This window comes from Chaetomium strumarium, assembly GCF_033439665.1.
Source record: "Chaetomium strumarium strain CBS 333.67 chromosome Unknown B0T15scaffold_2, whole genome shotgun sequence".
Lineage (NCBI taxonomy): Eukaryota > Fungi > Ascomycota > Sordariomycetes > Sordariales > Chaetomiaceae > Chaetomium > Chaetomium strumarium.
The window spans coordinates 2,755,547-2,773,252 of NW_026944430.1; the positions used below are offsets into that span (position 1 = coordinate 2,755,547).

Consider the following 17,706-nt stretch of genomic DNA (forward strand, 5'->3'; position numbering starts at 1 on the left):
CCTAGAATAATTCGATGCCTCATCTAATACCTGCATCACCTCATACCTGAGGTTTCCCCTGATCACTGCATTCCGATTTGCAGTAGCGCCGGTGGCGTCGAGGGCCTTCAGGTTCCAAGCACAGCACCGCACTATGTAAGGGGTATGTTCGTATGTACGGAATATGTGCATACTTGTCCTACCTACGGGAATATATACCTGCATCCCGGATGTCGCCCAGCAGATGCTAAAATAGGTCAAAAGACCCAGACCCAATCAGCTCATTGCCTCGGGTCTTCTAAAAAGACATAGGTGAGGGTGAGGGTTACGCACAACGGACTTGCTGACACGCGCTGGGCAGGCTGCCATGTCGCACGGTACCTTTTTCGATTACCAATGGTCATGAGCATCGTTTCTCGTCCGACGGACCGGGACTCAATGGTCGTTTGTTGGCCTGTTTCGTGCGAGTACGTTGAACCCGGGGCAACCGACTTATGTACTAGTATGTACGTGCCAGCTCTACAATATGAACACTGTGGGAGACGCTGTCTTTTGTGTAGCTGAAGTCAAAATCCCCGGTTGGCCAGCTGGCCCCGCAAACCCTGTCTCCCGCGCGGATGACAGTTGCCCCAGCGGCTGAAGGAACGCGGGCCGAACTCCTTCCAGAGCCGCGCAGTTGTTAACGCTTTTCAGTTGCAGACCTGCGGCAGCAGCACCTGCTGACAATAACGCTCAAGGTGTTAAATCGCGGTCTGTGGCTTCGGCATATTATATTACCTTACCTCTGCAGCCGCATCTGCCCTTTATTGCAAATCTACGGATACAATGGCAGTTGTTCGTGGGGAAGAAGGGTTGCGGACTTGCCGAGCACACCTGCGATTTGCGCTCCAACGCGGATTGGCTGCCGTCGAATCCGAGGACTTTTCCGATGACAGGATCCAGCTCTTCGTTCCCCGTCCAATAGTTAGCGCGTTCAGCTCCGTTCAGATCCTGGGCAGGGTGCAATGGGATCCGAAAGAGGACGTGACGACCCCGCATTCAGCGCCGAGTTCTTGACTCGTTGATCCTGAGTCCTAACCGAAGCATGAGAGCTTGACGGTTGACCTGCCTTCCTCGGACCGCCTGGGGGTCGATCTGTGTGCGACACCATTCCTTCCCATGGCTGAGTTCTGAGCCTCTGGTCTGCAGAAGCCGCGCCGTCGGAGGCACTTGGGGGCCCCGTCTCGAAAGGATATGATCGGCTGTGGAGGGCACGATGATAGCATATGTAGGGCAACGGGCGCCGCTGCCGCAAGGCACTTGTGAGTGATACCATACCAAGGGTATATCGTGGCTGTACTCCGTACTATGGTAACTTCAAGTTCCAAATTCGGGACTCCCGACCCGTGCTGACGGGTGCCCAGTGGTGCCCCACAACCGTGCCCTCCTGGGATACCACGCTCTCTCCACCATCCCAGAACATCACCCTTGGCCCGGTATCCTAGCCAATGGCGATGTGCGGCTCCAGGCATGCTTATTTTTGCCCAGCCCGGCCACTGGCGGGCTGCAGACCGCGCCGTGCGCCGCGATGGTCATGGTTGATGCTCGATGTCTCTTGGGAACTCGGTAGGGCGGGTGCAGACTGACGATGGGCGGATCCGTATGTATCCGTACAGTAGCGTTTTTCAGAGCCTCACGTATCCACCGATGATCTCGGAAGCGCTTGGCCGTACAGTAGAAGGCCAGGCTATGATAGGGCCCTGCTCTGTGGACTTTCAGATAGGAGTCAAGGACTTCAATGGGGCTGGGATTCCATGGAATATCATCCCTAGCCTGGCCGTGGCACGTCTCCTCCGTTCCTCAGACATGCGTATATCTTACGCTCCTCGACTCGGCCTGTCAATACTGGGGGAGAGAGCACACTCACTCAGCTCCTACCTGTTCCCTCTGGCACAGTCCGACGGAGTCTGGACCAGTGTGTCTCTGTCTCTGTCTCTGTCTCTTTCTCCCTGGACCCTGGATCACCTGGATAGGAATCCCCAAGGGAGCATATCGGATCAGACCTAACACGCCAACCTTATTAGACTGTTGTTCATAACCCACAAGGATGGACAAGAAGCCGTCCGGGCAGCACCCGACAGGGTCGTTGCAAGCCAATGGCCCTCTCTCACCACCACTTACCCCAGCGCTGAACGTTAATGGCGGCAGCCTTGGTATTCTGGACGGCGACGCCACCGCGACCAACAGGGTGTTCCACAATGCCCGCCCCGTGTCTCCAGACCCGAGCAGCTCCCACGCGTCCCTGAACCCGTCCCCGTCCAGCAGCCCCAGGCCGCGGCACGCGTCGCCCTTCCCAACGCGGGACACCTCCCTCCCCTCGTCGCAACGGTCGGCCTCGCCCTGCCCGCCCCCTCCGACGTACAAGCTCCACGACGATGACGCGCCCGCGGTTCCCTCCCCGCGTCGCCGCGGCAGTGCCCAACCCAAGATGCGCCATTACAGCGACGGCAGGGAGGAGGCGCAGGCCTTCCCGCGGCTGTCCAAGCCGGTCGAGCTGCTCCGCACCTCGTACGACGTGGTCGTCATCGGGTCCGGATACGGCGGCGGCGTGGCGGCGTCACGCATGGCGCGGACGGGCGAGTCGGTCTGCCTGCTGGAGAGGGGCAAGGAGAAGTGGCCCGGCGAGTACCCCAGCAGCACGCTCGACTCGTTCAAGGAGCTGCACTGCTCGGGCGTGCTGGCGCCGGGGGCGCTGAAGGGCAAGATGGTCGAGGGCGGCGATCCGACGGGCTTGTTCCATCTGGTGTTGGGACGCGGCCAGAGTGCTGTTGTTGCCAATGGTGAGTGTGGCTTTGTCCCTCATGTGAGAAATGGGAATGAAGAACATGAGGATGACGATGCTGACCGAAAATGATGTTGCAACGATTGTAGGACTTGGCGGGACGAGTTTGATTAATGCAAATGTGTTTATGGAGGCGGATAAGGAGACCTTGGCCATGCCGGCTTGGCCGCCTGAGCTCAGGGATAATGTGGATGAACTGGACAAGTGTAAGTGTCAAAACGGTGACAGTGTGTCTGTGTGAGTGTGTGAGTTAGCTGAGTCAACGCATGCTGATCCGGGGCAACAGACTACGAAAAGGTGGCGGAAGTGCTCCAGCCCGAGGAGTACCCGGCCGAGTGGCCCGAGCTGGCCAAGGCAAAGCTGCTCCAGAAACAGGCCGAGGCCATCAACATGGGGGGCAAGTTCAAGAAGGTGCGGCAGACAACGCGTTTCATCAACGGGCCCAACAGCGTTGGCGTCGAAATGAAGCCGTCGTCCCTGACTGGGCAAGACACCACGGGCGTCAACGACGGGTCCAAGAACAGCACGCTGGTGACCTATGTTGCCGACGCCTGGAACTGGGGCGCCGAGATCTTCTGCGAGTGCGAGGTGCGCTACATCGAGAAGATCGGGAAGGACGAGGGCTATCGTGTCTACTTTGCCTGGCATGGCCGCAACAGGGGGCTGTTCAAGGCGAATCTGCACGGCGACCTCATGTGGGTCGAGGCGAAGAAGGCCGTCTTCCTCGGTGCCGGGGCCATCGCCTCGACCGAGATCCTGCTCCGGAGCAAGGCCATGGGGCTCGAGATGAGCGACATGGTCGGCCAGAATATGAGCGGGAACGGAGACATGTTGGCGTTTGGGTGAGCTCTTTTTTTCCTTTCTTTATTTCTTTTTCCTTTTTTATTTTTCTTTTTTTTGTCAAATTGGGCTACAGTTGATTAGTAGGTTGTATTGCTGACGCCAGCCCAGATACAACACACGTGAGACGGCCAACGCCGTCGGACGGGAGAATCCGTCGCCATACAACCCGATCGGCCCTACCATCACAAGCGTGATCGACTGCCGGGAAGGCCACGACAACCCCCTGGACGGCTATGTCATCGAAGAAGGCGCCATTCCGCATGCACTCTCCCACTTCTTCCAGGCGATGCTGGATCTCATGCCGGGGAAGAGGGAGCCCAAGAATGAATCCATCGTCGAGAAGACCCAGGCGGCGCTGGCACGATACGGCAGCAGGTTCCTCGGGCCCTACCTCAAGAACGGAGCTGCGGAGCGGACGCAGGTCTATCTCATCATGTCCCACGACAGCAACCAAGCCGTCCTCACCCTCAAGGACGACAAGCCTGTGCTGGAGTTTCTCGGCGTCGCGCGCAGCCATCACGTCAAGAAGCTCAACGAAGTGCTCGAGAGGGCTACGGTAGCGGTCGGGGGCACCCTCGTCCAGAGCCCTTTTTACGAGCTGCTGGGCCAGCAAATCACGGTGCATCCCATCGGGTATGTAATAACAATTTCACTCGCGGCCCTCTCGGTACTGCTGCTGTGCTGCGCTATATAAGGCTGTGCTGACCCGGAGACTTTGACACTGGCAGGGGAGCATGCATGGCCCGAGACAACACAGGTAGGACGGGTGTAACCGACCACGTGGGCCGGGTGTTCACGGGGAGGGGAAGCGAGACATACGACGGCCTCATCGTCACGGACGGCTCGGTGATCCCCACGGCGCTGGGCGCCAACCCCTTCGCCACGATTGCGGCGCTGGCGGAGCGCTCTGTCGAGGCGTATACCAAGCGCAAGGGGCTGACCATCAGCACGGAGAAGAACGGCTTCCTCAACCTGCGCGGCGAGCCGCAGCACGCGCCGAAGCACGACGAGCCGCGGCAGAAGCGCGAGAAGGCCAAGATCATGGAGGAGCAGGCGAGCATCGACACGGCGCACAAGGTGATCCGCACTGCGCGGGACGTCTGCGCGAGCGGCTTCGGCTTCACCGAGGTCATGTCGGGCTTCCTCCACTACGACAGGGATGCGGTCGGGGACGACATGGAGACATACGAGCTCGCGCATCGCAGGGCCAAGTCGCTGTGCGAGACGGCGCGTTTCTTCCTGAGCATGCAGGCGTTTGACACCGATGAGCTGGTGCACCACGCACAGCACCGGGGCGTGCTCACGGGCACGTTCGTCTCGCCCGTCATCCCGGGCTCGCCATTCATGGTGCACCGAGGCGAGTTCAATCTCTTCATCCTGAACAACAAGGCGCCCGGCACCAAGAACCTGACGTACGACTTCGACATGACGGGCGTCAACGGCCGCAAGCTGCACTTCCACGGCTACAAGGTGGTCGACTCGTCGGTGGCCCTGGCGCCCTTGCGGTTCTGGAAGGCCACCAGCACGCTGTACGTGACCATCAGCGAGCACGTGCCGGGCATGTGCGCCGATCTGGACGACGAGGATGCCTGGCGCCGCGGCACCGTCCTCGCCAAGGGCATCATGCACATCCAGCCGGCCGACTTCGTCTCGCAGCTCAGCACCATGACGCCGACGGGCAGCAGCCTGCTGCGCAAGGCCGTCAGCGCCGCCAGCTTCCTCACTTACTTCACCCGCAAGTCGCTGTCGCTCTTTCTGTCGCCCCTGACCTCGCTGCAATATCCCATCCAGAACGCCAGCGGCTTCTTCAACGACACCCCGCCGACCCGGTCCTTCAACATCAAGGCCGAGGACGGGGTCTGGTCGCGCATGCACATGTGGGAACCCACCCGCGTCCCCGGCAACGACGACAGGAACATCCGCAACCTCTTCATGATCCCCGGCGCCTCCGTCGACCACCAGATCTACGCCCTGCCCACCATCCCCTACAACGCCGTCAACTACTTCACGCGCGCCGGCTACCGCGTCTTCGTCACCGTCCACCGCATCTCGCAGCTCATGACGGCCGGCAGCGAGTGGACGACCTACGACGCCCGCCTCGACCTGCGCGCCTGCCTGGATACAATCCGCGACATGTACGGCAGGGACAAGATCTACACGGTGGCACACTGCATGGGCAGCGTGGCCTTCGCGTCGGGCCTGCTGGACGGCACCATCCCGGCCGACTACATCCTCGGCATCACCTGCAGCCAGGTCTTCATGAACCCGGTGTGGGGCCCGGCCAACATGGCCAAGGTCATGGCGGGCCCCCTGCCGCTCGACCGGCTGTACAGCCTCTTCGCCGGCAGCTGGTTCAGCTGCAGCACGTCGCCCAACGACTCGCTCGTGCAGCACGCCGTCAACCAGCTGCTGCGCCTGTACCCGCAGTCGCGGCGCGAGATGTGCAACAACGCGGCCTGCCACCGCACCTCGCTCGTCTTCGGCCGGTGCTGGAACCACGCGAACCTGAACGAGGCCACCCACCGCCAGATCGACCGCTTCTTCGGCGGCGTCAACATGCGCCTGCTCAACCTGCTCATGAAGATGGGCTTCGACGGCCACGTCATGACCAACGCGCCCGCCTACGAGCGCCTGACCACCGAGAAGAACATCGAGAGGTTGAAGGGCATCCCCATCCTGCTGTGGGTGGGCCGCGACAACGCCGTGCTGTCGCCCGAGGCCACCGAGCGCACCTACGAGACGCTGTGCAACATGTTCGAGGACGGCGAGTACAAGCGGAAGGTCGTGCCCGGGTACGGCCACCTCGACGGCTGGATGGGCCGCAATGCCTGGAAGGACGTGTACCCCTTTGTGCGGGAGGAGGTGGACCGCGTCACGAGGGGCGCCGACTACCGGTTCGAGGAGCCGGATGATCGCTTCAAGGCCATGGTCCACAGCGGGGAGCTGTTGTACTGATTGGAAGGCGCCTAATGTGTAACAGGAGTTGGATGGTTGGCGTTTTTCTCTTTTATGCTTTTCTTTTCTTCTTTTTTTGGATACCCCCCCGGAACACTCTCGTTTTGATAACTGAGATGTTCGAAGTTGGATCTTGCTTTTGGGTATTATTGGTCCCGGTGATTTCTCTTCTCTCTACACTACGGATATATACTGGCTGTCTCAGGACACGTTTTGAAAAGTTGTGCAAGGAGGGCAATCACGGGAAGGGACACGCGCCTGTATCACGATGGCAGGCCCAGATTTTGGTATCAAATCGCAGATAGCAACGGGACTGAAATAACAGAGATACCTAAGGTATAGATACTTGAGGACTTCCAACCTCTGTAAATGACCAACCTCCAGCTGACTTTATGTTTCTATCTCCCGAGCACTGTCACCCCAACCATGCTTGGTTATATGCGCACTATAGTGACCATACATATCGGGCTCGAGGAACCCGTGTATGTATGCATAGCGCATGTGTAGGTAGGTATTGTATTGTACAGTACATACATCGCACGGAGCAGATAACACCAACCTTACCACCTCGGACGATATAAGTTCTGTGGAGCTCAGAATACACACACCTTTCGTCTCATTGACAATAACACATATCAGTACTCTCCCCTGTTTCGAAAACCAGACGAAAAACAAAAGAAACAGAGACATGCACAACTCGCATTACCAAGATATCACTACATTCCAAGCCATCCCACCCGTTTAGCACATGATACCATCGATGACCCCCTCCAATAAAACGCCTTTGCGCCCCCGTCCTCCTCATAACCACTCGGAGTGTTTGTGCTAAGCCCCGTTTCTCACCAGATGGCAGCCTGGTCAAAATCAAACCGCTTCAGCTCCCGATTCGCATCCTCCAGGTCCTTCTTGGCCTTCATGCGCATGTAGAAGATGGGGCAGTCCTTGCTGCTGCAGATGACCTCGCAGTGCATGCTGCCCTGGCAGCGCTGGCACTGCGTCCACAGCCGGCCGAAGCGGACCTCGAGGTCCGACACCTTGTCGAGCGTCTTCTTGTAGAGCTCGCCCACGCGCGGCGCGTCGTCGGCACACACCGCCCCCTGGCTCTCCTCCTTGCCCGTCAGCGGCTTCTTGCAGCCCATGCACGTCTGCGTCTTCTTGGCGAACTTCATCAGCCCGCCCACGGTGGGCGCGGCGACCGAGATGGCCCTTGTGTGGTCGCCCGTGAGGAGGGACTTCGCTTTGGTCTCGCCGAGGATGGGCTCGAAGATGCGGCCCAGCGGTTTGGCCAGCTGGTTGTCCAGGTAGTACTTGGTGTCGACGGGCACGTTGTGCTCTAAGACGTAGATGGGATCCTCGGAGCGCTCAAAGTTCTTGGACCCGGCGGCGCCCTTCACCATGACGTAGGCCACACGGTCGCCGAGCCCTGGGGCCGAACCGGGGTCTCGCTTCTTCATCCTCTGCGCCAGCTCGACGTGCGCCTGCTTTGCTGCGTAGTCGTCCTTAGTCAGTGCCTTGGTGATGACGAGCTTGGACATGTCAATCTTGTTCTGCAGAAGGTCCGAGATAGTGTCCTTGACGTATCTATAGGACCCCGTTAGCACAACTCTCACCGTGGTTCTCAGACGACATGGGGCTTCTCAACATACTCCTGCGCACCAGGCACGTCTTGATCGATGAGGATCATTCTGAGCACTTTCTCAATGACCGTCTGCACCAGCAGACAGTTATCACGACGGACCGTCTCAATGCCCTTGGTATCCATCTTGTCGTACTTCTCGGGCTTCGTCCAGTACAGCCCTGCGTAACGCTTCTTGTTGATCAGAAGGTAGGGGAAGTACACCTTCTCGAATTCGAGCTTGATGGGTTTGATGAACTTGCTCGAGACAAACTGAGAGGCGTCCTGGCCAAGCTTCATTGCCTCGGCCAGGTCCTTGGTGCCGAATTTGACCATGACGGAATCGGTATCACCGTAGATGACCTGGGCGTCGTGCGAGTAGCCGTTTGCGATGCAGTATCTCTTCTCTACCTCCTGCTTCGTCCTCTCGATCATCTGACGGCCAAAGCTGGTTGTGCTACTGGCGATTTCCAAGCAGGGGAGCTTGCCGTTCGTCGCGCCAGTCAGACCGTAAACGGAGTTGGCGCTGATTTTCAGAGCCAGCTGGCGACCGTTTAGCACGGCCTTCTTGAACGGGTCCGTCTCCGCAGCGAGCTCCTTCTTCGCCTGCTTTCTGGCGGCAAGCAACTCCTCGAGGATCTGGGCTAGTAACCCTTTCCTCTGCTTGGTGGTCACGAACATGTCGCCGTTCGGAGTGACGATGTAGTCTTCATCCTTTTTCAGGTTCCACTTCTCAATGTCCTTCTTTTTGATGAGCGTCGTGTAGCAGAGATTGTGAGCCTGGATGATACTGGGGTATAGGGAGGCGAAATCCAGTGTAGCAATGGGCACATCGTAGTAGCCTCTCGTGGGCTCGATGACAGTGGCGCCCTCGTATTGCTCTTCTGATGACTCTGATCTCAGATTGGGGATCACCAGCTTTTGCTCCAGAGCTTTGCGGAAGAGCTGACTCAAGAACTTGACCTGCTGACCTCTCGCGAGAAGGAAATTGAACGGGACGCCCGTGACTCTCGCCATTTCGGTGTAGTTTTCGAGACATGACAGCTTGTCCATCAGTCTCTGGGGAAGGTACGCATCTTTGAGACAGTACAGTGCTAGTCTGCGCCTGGATTCGGGTGTTCCCTCAAAAAGCTCTGTAATCATCGAGTGGTGGACGTCTTCCTTCTGCTCGCCAAGGAAATGAGAGCAGACCGAGTTCAGCGTGTAACTCCGGAGTTGGTGATCACGCTGAATGAGCTGCAAGAGATCAAGCTGGAGCCGTCCGTTTGTATTGGTGGCCTTGGTGTCGCGGTTGCCCATCTGTTTGCTCGAGAAATTGGTCTCCTTCGATACAGACTTGACACGGGTGCGGGACCAGTACTCGAAACCTTGGACCCTCAGGTGTTTGGCCCTATCGAGAAGGTAGGGAAAATCAAAGTTGGCGATGTTGTAGCCCGTCATGATGTCCGGATCTACCCTCTCAAGGAAGTCCCGCCAGGATGAGAGCATTTCCTCCTCCTTATCGAACGATAGAATTTGTGTGGCCACGATGGGACTCGTGTCATCGAGGCAGAAGACATTGCGAACAAAAGGCTTCTTGTCTCCGTACTTGGTGACAATATTGGCGATCTGGATCACAGAATCGTGGTTTGCCTCTGGAAAGATACCCTTGCGGCCAGCGCACTCGATATCGAAGGAGAGGATCCTCAGCGGCGCCATCTTTGACCACTCCCCAACGGGCTTGTGGGAGATCAGGTCTCTGTAGCTTATTTCAGCCTCGATTTGACAATTCGATTGCTTGTCGGTCACGAGGCGATACCGGCCGGCCGGCGCCTCAACCCAACCCATGCCCGCGATCTTTCCCACTTGTTAGCGTCTTCTCGTAGCGTTTCCCATGGGTGCCAACCTACCGAGCAGTCGACCATGAAGCGAAGCAGGTACTGGATATTGTCATATGTCGCAATGCTGCCATCGGCGCTCTTCCACATGCCCTTCCAATTGGCCTCGCCCCTTTCGATTGTCGTGCGGACCCTGCTGATAAACTTTGGATCTGTCACGGTGATCTTGAGATAGGGGTTCTGGATGTTCCCTTGGAAACCATATATGTTCTCCCGCATTGTCAGGGTGACGGAATGTATGACAGGCTGGTGCATGGCGAGCTGTGTCTCGAGGTACGTCTTGAACTTCGGGCAGTCCTCGGCGGTGAAGGAAACGGGAGCAGCGACATAAAGGTAATGTTTGAAGTCCTTCACGTGCAGCAGGACCGAGTTGCCATGATCGTTGACACCGAAGAGCTTCACAGCAGGTTGACCGCCCGCAACTGTGCCCTCCTCGGCCTCGATAGCCTGGAAGGAAAGACTGGTCTTTTCTGGATCGAAATCTCGGGGAACGGGTGGCCGGTCCCATATTTGGTCCTTCTCTGCGTTGCTCTGCTTGAGGTCCGAGATGTCTTGGCTCATGCGCTCGAGCACCTCGCTCTCGAAGATGCTCTTCTGCTGACTCGCAGCCAGCTTACCCTTGCCATCATTCTGGGAGCTGCCAAAACGCACTGCAGGAGAAGATGGCGGCCCATCAAGACGACGCTTCTTGGAGGACACTGGAGTGGCAACAATGTTGCGGCGGGCGCTCGATGTCTCGCCGAGCACCCGCTTCTGGGGTAATGTCGCGGCAGGCATCGCGGTATTGGACAACTTCAACTCGGAAGGACTGCAGTAGTGGTTTCGTTGGATTAGTTCATTAGGGAGTCAATCCGCTGCGTCAGAGGCACGCAAAATAGGGTGGGAGGGTGTCGGAGACGATGTTGTAGGGGGCACAGTCAGAAAGCCATTAACTGGCGGCACGCCAGAATTCCGTTGACGCGCTCCTGCCATTGTACGTGACTGCCCCACTTCACCACGCGAACAACTTAAATGAGTGGGGTCAACGCGTTGCATGATCCTGGCGAAGGTATTACCCCACCAACCAAAGCTGCTGTCCGCAACAACGAACATTGACACTGGTTAGTGTAACAACATCCGAGTCGCTGATTGCCATTAACTTCACTCATATAGCCTTACCTTATATTGCAATCAAATAAACCACCATACTTGCTTCCCATGGCTGACAGACATGCGCCCTCTTCCCGATTGTACACGTCTGGTGTTTCCAGGGCACGAAGCGGGATGCCCTCGACAACGCAGAGCGTGCGCCGCAACCTCTTCCAAACCCAGCAACTCGCACGCCGACCGCCAACTAACGCCCCCACACCATCCGATGCACTACATCTTGATCCCGATGCGCAAAAGGAGCATCAGCAGCGCTCGCAGTTCCAGTCCCACGAGGGGCATTTGTCAGAGGATGACATCGTAGTGCGAGACCACAACGGCGAGATCGAGCTGGACGACCCGCCGACGCCCGTGGACGAGACCGTGGATATGGAGGCTCTGAACGCGCAGCACGAGAACGAGAAGGAAAGGCAAAGACTGGCCGAGGCAGTTAAACAGCATCAAATTGGCCAGCATAATGTGCCTTGTCATCCCGAAGGTAAGGAATGCTCCTCCTGCAATAGCAGCAGTCCCGGTAACAGGTGCTCTGGGGGATCCATATCGTCTGTTACTAGCTTGGCTAAACCAGATATTTTTGCCTTGACTCCAGAGCTCCTCGAAGCCGTCAAAGCCAGCTTGAGAGCAAAAGTCGCTGCATTAGACGAGGATAGCTGGCTGTACGAGCGCCAAGAGCCATCAGCGCAGCACCAGTGACCGCACAACCTCTCGAGACTCATTATCATCGGCACCAATACTCCCATCCTCCTACCACATCTTCATATTGGTACCGGTCAGTCCAAGCCCTCGGCAGCAGGCGCCTCTACCCGACGAGCCGGCGCCCGACCTTGCCCACCAGCAGGTGCGCCGCCTCCGAACAAGCTGCCCATCATATCTAGCAAGGGATTGCTTTGCCTCGGCCGCTGAATGCCAAAGTACATCTCGGCAATCATCTCCAGCGCCGTGTCCCACAACCCGCCCAACTCATTGATATTGGTAGTGTATTTACTCCGCAGCTGCCGGAACAGGTCCGGAGCACCCTTCTGAACCGCGAGGAGGAGCAAGCCGAGGAAGTTCAGGAGCGGCAGGCTGGGTAAGATGCGGATATCGGAGCCTTGGGAACTCACATCTTGCACTGCAAGGCTCTTATTATCCTCGGTAAGCGCGCTGACGAACGTGCGGTATGACGCATTGGCGGCGCGCACGTTGGCGACAAGAAGATAGGGCAAGACGGCACGGGCGCAGTAGAGCGGCGCCGTGTGGGCATCGTCCTCCTTGTACCACGCATATTCCATGCGACTGAGCACCTCGGCGGAGTCCTTGGTCCCCAAGATCAGGTGGCGTTCCGCCTCCTCGGCCTCATGCTCCTCGGCGTATAGCGAGCCAACCACGTGGTGAAGCTCCGGGTCGCCGGCGGGGTAGTCACCAAACTTCTTGGACCACCTGTTTAGTTAGGGTGTACAACTCGGTCAGCAACAGTCTGTACTCAGAAAGTAAAATGATTCAAACGCAATAGGCACATACTCCATCATCTCCTTAATGAATTTCTTCCGCGTCGGCTCCTCTGGCGCAAACAGCCTCAAGCAAGTCAACAACTTCCCCCGCGACCCCCCGTCGGGCTTGAGCTCCGCCTGTCGGTACACGTCGATCAGCAGCACGGCCAGGTCCCCACCGCTGCCGCCCTGGCCCGCCCGCAGCAAAGTCTGTGACACATTCGAGAGTATGTCGATGGCCGCCGGCCAGTTGGCCTGCTTGGTGTAGCGTGCCGCCACCAGCCGTGTCTCTTGCGCCGCCTCGTACTGCTCCTCGAAGGCACCCTCGGCGATGCGCTTTTGCAGACGCGCAATGATTTTCTCGATTTTGGACGACATCGTTGGCGAATATGTTCTTTATTTTTCGGGTGGGTTTACCTGACTCGGAGGGTGTTGTCGTGCTCTGACGTAGCAACCTATTCTTTGCCAGGGTATATTGTCGGCTTCTGTCGGTCGAGGTTGGATCAGGGATAACCTGTAGTAATTTTGTCTTCGCAGTCGCTCAGTACCACCTTGCGTCGTCTGTACAGTGGTTCAGATCCTGGGGGGACTGGAAGACAAGAAAGGAGAACCAGGGCGGTTGTTCTTCGCTGATGACAAGCCTCTAAGTCGCTCAACTGAAGGTTAGTATGCGGTCTGAAGCTCCCCTGCCGTGCTTGGCCATCGGCCCCACCACGATATCTGTAGAAACGAACTGCCCCGCATTGCGTCTCAATCCCCAAGTGGGGCCCACCTCGGTGCCACCCATCCCGTGCCATCGACTCAACCCCCCGAGAAGGAAATCGAATCAGACGTGATGCTGTCTCGCTACAGACAGCCACCTCAAATCAACACGATGCGACGTTGGTGTAATGGTTAGCATCTACGCTTCCCATGCATATTGGCTTGCGTAGGATTCGAGTTCGATTCTTGAACGTCGCAGTGAAGCCTTCTCGTTTTGATACCCAAGGCTTTATGGTTTTTGGTGTGGAAGTTACCCATACTCCGTAACCATCTCCTTTTGTCTTCAGCTACCGTGACGGATACCATAAGTTAGGCGGTTATTCACCACAACATCGCGTCTTGCTCTCGTTTCTAGCCGGTAGAAGCTCAATCACCAGAGACGTCATGTCATCTTGTCGGCACACTGAAGTCAGAACTCCTTCTTGACAGCTTTCCACTCAGAAATCTCTTTCGCAAAGTGCACTGCACTCAAGGATATCATCCCTCCATGTGTTTCCGGTCCCAATGCTACTTCCAAAGTCCTAATCTTAGCAAAAACCAGTCGCTATGTTCTAGAAGGAAAACAACGTCACAGCCCTCTTTTGTCACCGACTTCACGGTGAATGCATGTATGTACGCAATGCTCATCAAGTCACCTTCCGCATCCGTTTTCTCGGGGACACATCCACATCCCATGAGTCTCTTGTCCCATGCTCCATTACCCTCTTTAATTTACCCCCCTGAACCCGATATGAACCGGTTTCCCTCGTCGGCCGCCGTGCTGGTGCAACCCCGTCATTACCACAATCTCTGCACTGGATAGGTGAAGATGGCCTCCCATCGCCAGGGACAGAGAACACTTGTGACGAACCATCTAGGCTCGGCTGCTAAGCGAGCCTCTGAACGCCATTAACCCTGGGCTCGACAGCAGTGTCTCCGTCGTCGTCATCAAGATCAATAAGCGGGCCCTCCTCAGCAGCAGAATTGCCGGCAACGCTACTGCTGTTAGCAGCACTGTCGTTATTCGGTCGCGTGAGGAAAGGGACGTTGGGGCGCTCTTGCATCTCTGGTGGCCGAGGCGGGCTGCTGCTCTTAACATCATGCAACGACACCTGGGCAAGCCGCGCCGACTCGGGATCAAGCGCCGGAGAAACGGTTGTCTCCATGGCAACATCGTCGTAAGAGGGTAATGGCGCTTCCCCTGCCCAAGGGGGCGGGAGCTCCTCGAGGTCGGGAATATTATCATCCTGGCCGGCTGCCCTGCCCGCCTCAGTGTCAGAGGCTTGCCCGAAGACAGAGTCGCTATCAAAGGGCGCATCGTGCATCTCTTCGTCAAAATCCCCCGCAGATGCGTGATTTGTGGCCATCGAGTCCATACTGGATGATCTTTGAAGTCTCTTTGACTGTGAGTCGTTTCCGATGACAGCGCTTCGCTTCTTATCCGGCGCGTGACCTAGCCGCTCCGACTGCGAGACCTCTTGTTTGAAGTGCCGATTGTCGAGCTTAACGAACGACCTCAGTGCGTCTGAGAGTGGAAGCCTTTCTTGGTCCATGGCCTTGCCTGTTGCATACACTACAATTGGTTGGCATCCAGTTGCGCAAGCCTCGCGCATGACTGCTTCATAGGATATCGGCTGCCACACCAAGTCAGTCAGTATGAGCCAGACTCAAGTAGTGGCGCCAGCTTACAATGTGCTCCACCGTAGCATCCTCTACCCTAAAGGACGTTTTCCACCAGCGCTCTTCCGCGGATGCGGCACCATTCCCAGCAGCCGTGGACTCGAGTTCGCCCGCTGGACCCCGTATCCGCTGATATACCGTGTTTGGCTCATTGACAATTCCACGAAGAATGTATTTTCGTGTGGGATTCCATTTCTCGTCGGTAGAGGGTTCTGTAAGGAGCGAGGACATCTTGCGGAACAAGGTGTCTAATGACTGTTTCTGTTGCGTGGTGGTTTCTGAGGCGACACTTGCTGTCAGCATAACAGCTGTTTAGGGAAAAGGGATTTTACGTACCGTTCAGGACACGCTCCCTCTCAGCGATGTCTTCTTCCAGCTCTTTTGCCTTAGCCTCGTAGTGAGCAACGACCTTGGCCTCTTCCGGCAGCAGTCTCGGCTCGCCTTCATGATCTGGCAGATAGTAGTCCCCTTCCCCGTCGGCAGGCGCCTCCTCGTGGTTCCTCCAAAATGCGCGGTTGTTTATTGTCTTTATTCTCTCTCGGCAGCGGCGTACAGCGGCTTTAGCTAACTCCCTACGGTCATACGTCTTGTTTGTTTGGGGATTCGTCCACCTTATTAACGTGTCTTCCCTCTCCTTAATAGCGTCGTGCGCCGCCAAGATGGTAACGGTGTCCATCTGCAACTCCTGCATTTTAGTACCGTTGGTACTCATATACCGGTCAAGATAAAAGGTTTCTGGCATCTCAATTGGCCTGGGCAGCTTGTCGTCTGCCTGGAAGCGGAATGTGAGAACATCGGCGGCGCGTGTGACCCAGGCCATCCGGGCGCTATGGGGGTCTTCCCTCGCCAGTCTCGGGTCGACAAAGAACAGCCAGTCCAGGATATCGTAAAGACTCTGGGGCGGTGGGTTCATGTCTTTGCTGAGCTGGAGGTCCAAAAGGCCGAAATAATCGCCGCCCTGCAGCGTCAAGTCGTCAAAGGCCACTATCTCGACTAACGAGAGGAGCGTGTCGACGTTCTCCTGGAGGCCTTCGGCCGATTGCAACTCGGAGAACTTCTGGAAAAAGTCTTTTTCTACATCGCCTGTATCCCATCTCGATTCCGGATACATAGCACGGGAAAGAATGTCCGCTGTTCCATAGGAACGTTCCGATGTCTCGAGAAAGGCAATCAGACGGTGGAGTTCGTCTGTCCAGGGGGGAAGCGTGGCTTCCCCATATTCATCGAGTTCCGATTGTCCTGGAGGCAGGATTGCCTTTCCGAGCCACCAGTCGTTCTTGCTGCCGTATCCGTAGCTTGGGGACTCGCCGGTCCGAAGCAATGCATTGCGCACAGTAGGGATCTGGTGGAGAATCATCAGAAGGGCCCCAAGACGGTGCTTCTTCCATGCTTCCTCGGTGCGGCAGCGCAGCAGCACTGGTGTCCCAGCCTTCCGCGCTCTAAGAGACGGTTCTGGGTCGGTCAGCTGGCCCCCCACTCGCACTATGGCCCAGTCGTTCGGCTCATAGCTCGGGCGGTTGGCTGGACCAAAGTAGACGGAGGTGTTCTCATTGCTGATTATACCAGACTGTTGTGGTAGCGGAGGAGGGCCAGGGGGCGGTAATATGCGGGGACTGGACATACTCGGGGTATTCAGCGACTCGTTGATGGCTCTTCGTAGCTGGTCCTCCTCCTCCTGGTGATTGCTCGGTGTGTTTATTGTGCACTCGCTGTGGGTAAGGCCCGGCACATTGCTCAAGGGCGACTTGGTGGTGGCTCTGGACGGGGGCCGAGAGGGTGCACCATAGAACGTCGTTGGCTCGGTCCCGTAAATAACGGGCGCGTGGATCGCAAATGCTAAGCAGACCCTCGTTAGCAGAGGAAACGGTGTTCAGCCGGCAAGGAGGAGATAACTAACAAGGGACGGTGGCGTCATTTGCCGGCGTAGCCTCGCTTTCCAGACCCGAGGAGAAGGCGCTCTCGTCCCAGCCATACTTCTGCGCGAACTGCGATAGGAACGAGCGCGCATCAGTCGCACCAGCCATAGCAGGAAGCTGTAAGGTAAGGCCGGGCAGAACGAACTGACCTTATCAGGCTCGTCAAAGTATGCATTTATAACAGAGTCGACATTGCCGCCAAGACTTCGCAGCGCATTGGAAATGATCCCGTGGTCACTGAAGCTGGTGATGGTCGCCACCGTCTCGATGTCCTCGGCGGGGATAGGGTTCCCGTCGGTGGCCATCCTCGTTTGTCCAGCAGTAGGGGCGGTGCGTGGTCTGGTGACGTCGAAGTTGACTTATTTCAGAGATCTCAAACAGCTTTCAACGAACTTGAGAAGCTAAAACAACTCCGGCGAGCTAAGCACCTGTGGGAGGCGCAAGATGGGTTGCCGTCGGGCAAGGTCGCATTTGGAGGGGAGCTCTGGGCCTTGGCACGACTTCTTGGCTTGTAAGCTTGTAAGTGCTGTTTGAAGATATGGGAAAGCTGATGTTGCAGTTAAAACTGAAGAGTCTGAGCTGAGACTTTGTGCCCTTATCAATGGAAGAAGATTGCCCGGGCTTGGTTATCATGTAAACAAGGGCATACAATTTTAGGATTCCA

At 57.0% G+C, this 17,706-nt stretch overlaps 5 protein-coding genes and 1 non-coding gene across 6 annotated transcripts; 3 read left to right on the forward strand and 3 right to left on the reverse strand.

Annotated features, from left to right (window-relative positions):
- Positions 1-1,753: 1,753 nt before the first annotated feature.
- B0T15DRAFT_111319 (uncharacterized protein) lies at positions 1,754-6,794 on the forward strand. Its single transcript, XM_062861508.1, has 5 exons — positions 1,754-2,798; positions 2,890-3,006; positions 3,087-3,642; positions 3,752-4,276; positions 4,372-6,794. Exons 1-5 carry the CDS (start codon positions 2,066-2,068, stop codon positions 6,596-6,598), a joined length of 4,158 nt encoding a protein of 1,385 aa, XP_062724356.1. The 5' UTR covers positions 1,754-2,065; the 3' UTR covers positions 6,599-6,794.
- A 194-nt stretch (positions 6,795-6,988) lies between these two features.
- On the reverse strand, positions 6,989-11,058 carry B0T15DRAFT_411126 (DNA polymerase family B-domain-containing protein). Its single transcript, XM_062865388.1, has 3 exons — positions 10,103-11,058; positions 8,245-10,049; positions 6,989-8,179 (listed from the first exon to the last, which is right to left on the reverse strand). Exons 1-3 carry the CDS (start codon positions 10,865-10,867, stop codon positions 7,438-7,440), a joined length of 3,312 nt encoding a protein of 1,103 aa, XP_062724357.1. The 5' UTR covers positions 10,868-11,058; the 3' UTR covers positions 6,989-7,437.
- A 229-nt stretch (positions 11,059-11,287) lies between these two features.
- B0T15DRAFT_429503 (uncharacterized protein) lies at positions 11,288-11,929 on the forward strand (the record flags this gene model as incomplete). The annotated part of the gene is made up of 1 exon (XM_062865707.1): positions 11,288-11,929. One exon carries the CDS (start codon positions 11,288-11,290, stop codon positions 11,927-11,929), a length of 642 nt encoding a protein of 213 aa, XP_062724358.1.
- Positions 11,930-12,006: 77 nt separating this feature from the next.
- Positions 12,007-13,083, reverse strand: B0T15DRAFT_390640 (uncharacterized protein; the record flags this gene model as incomplete). Its single annotated transcript, XM_062864550.1, has 2 exons — positions 12,007-12,655; positions 12,737-13,083. 2 exons carry the CDS (start codon positions 13,081-13,083, stop codon positions 12,007-12,009), a joined length of 996 nt encoding a protein of 331 aa, XP_062724359.1.
- Positions 13,084-13,581: 498 nt separating this feature from the next.
- B0T15DRAFT_t51 lies at positions 13,582-13,665 on the forward strand. The gene has a single exon. It is a non-coding gene; the product is annotated as a tRNA-Gly (tRNA).
- A 636-nt stretch (positions 13,666-14,301) lies between these two features.
- B0T15DRAFT_111614 (uncharacterized protein) lies at positions 14,302-17,636 on the reverse strand. The gene is made up of 5 exons (XM_062861512.1): positions 17,192-17,636; positions 17,024-17,111; positions 15,463-16,962; positions 15,136-15,404; positions 14,302-15,080 (listed from the first exon to the last, which is right to left on the reverse strand). The coding sequence occupies exons 1-5, from the start codon at positions 17,345-17,347 to the stop codon at positions 14,334-14,336; spliced, it is 2,760 nt and encodes a 919-aa protein (XP_062724360.1). The 5' UTR covers positions 17,348-17,636; the 3' UTR covers positions 14,302-14,333.
- Between the last annotated feature and the right edge of the window lie 70 nt (positions 17,637-17,706).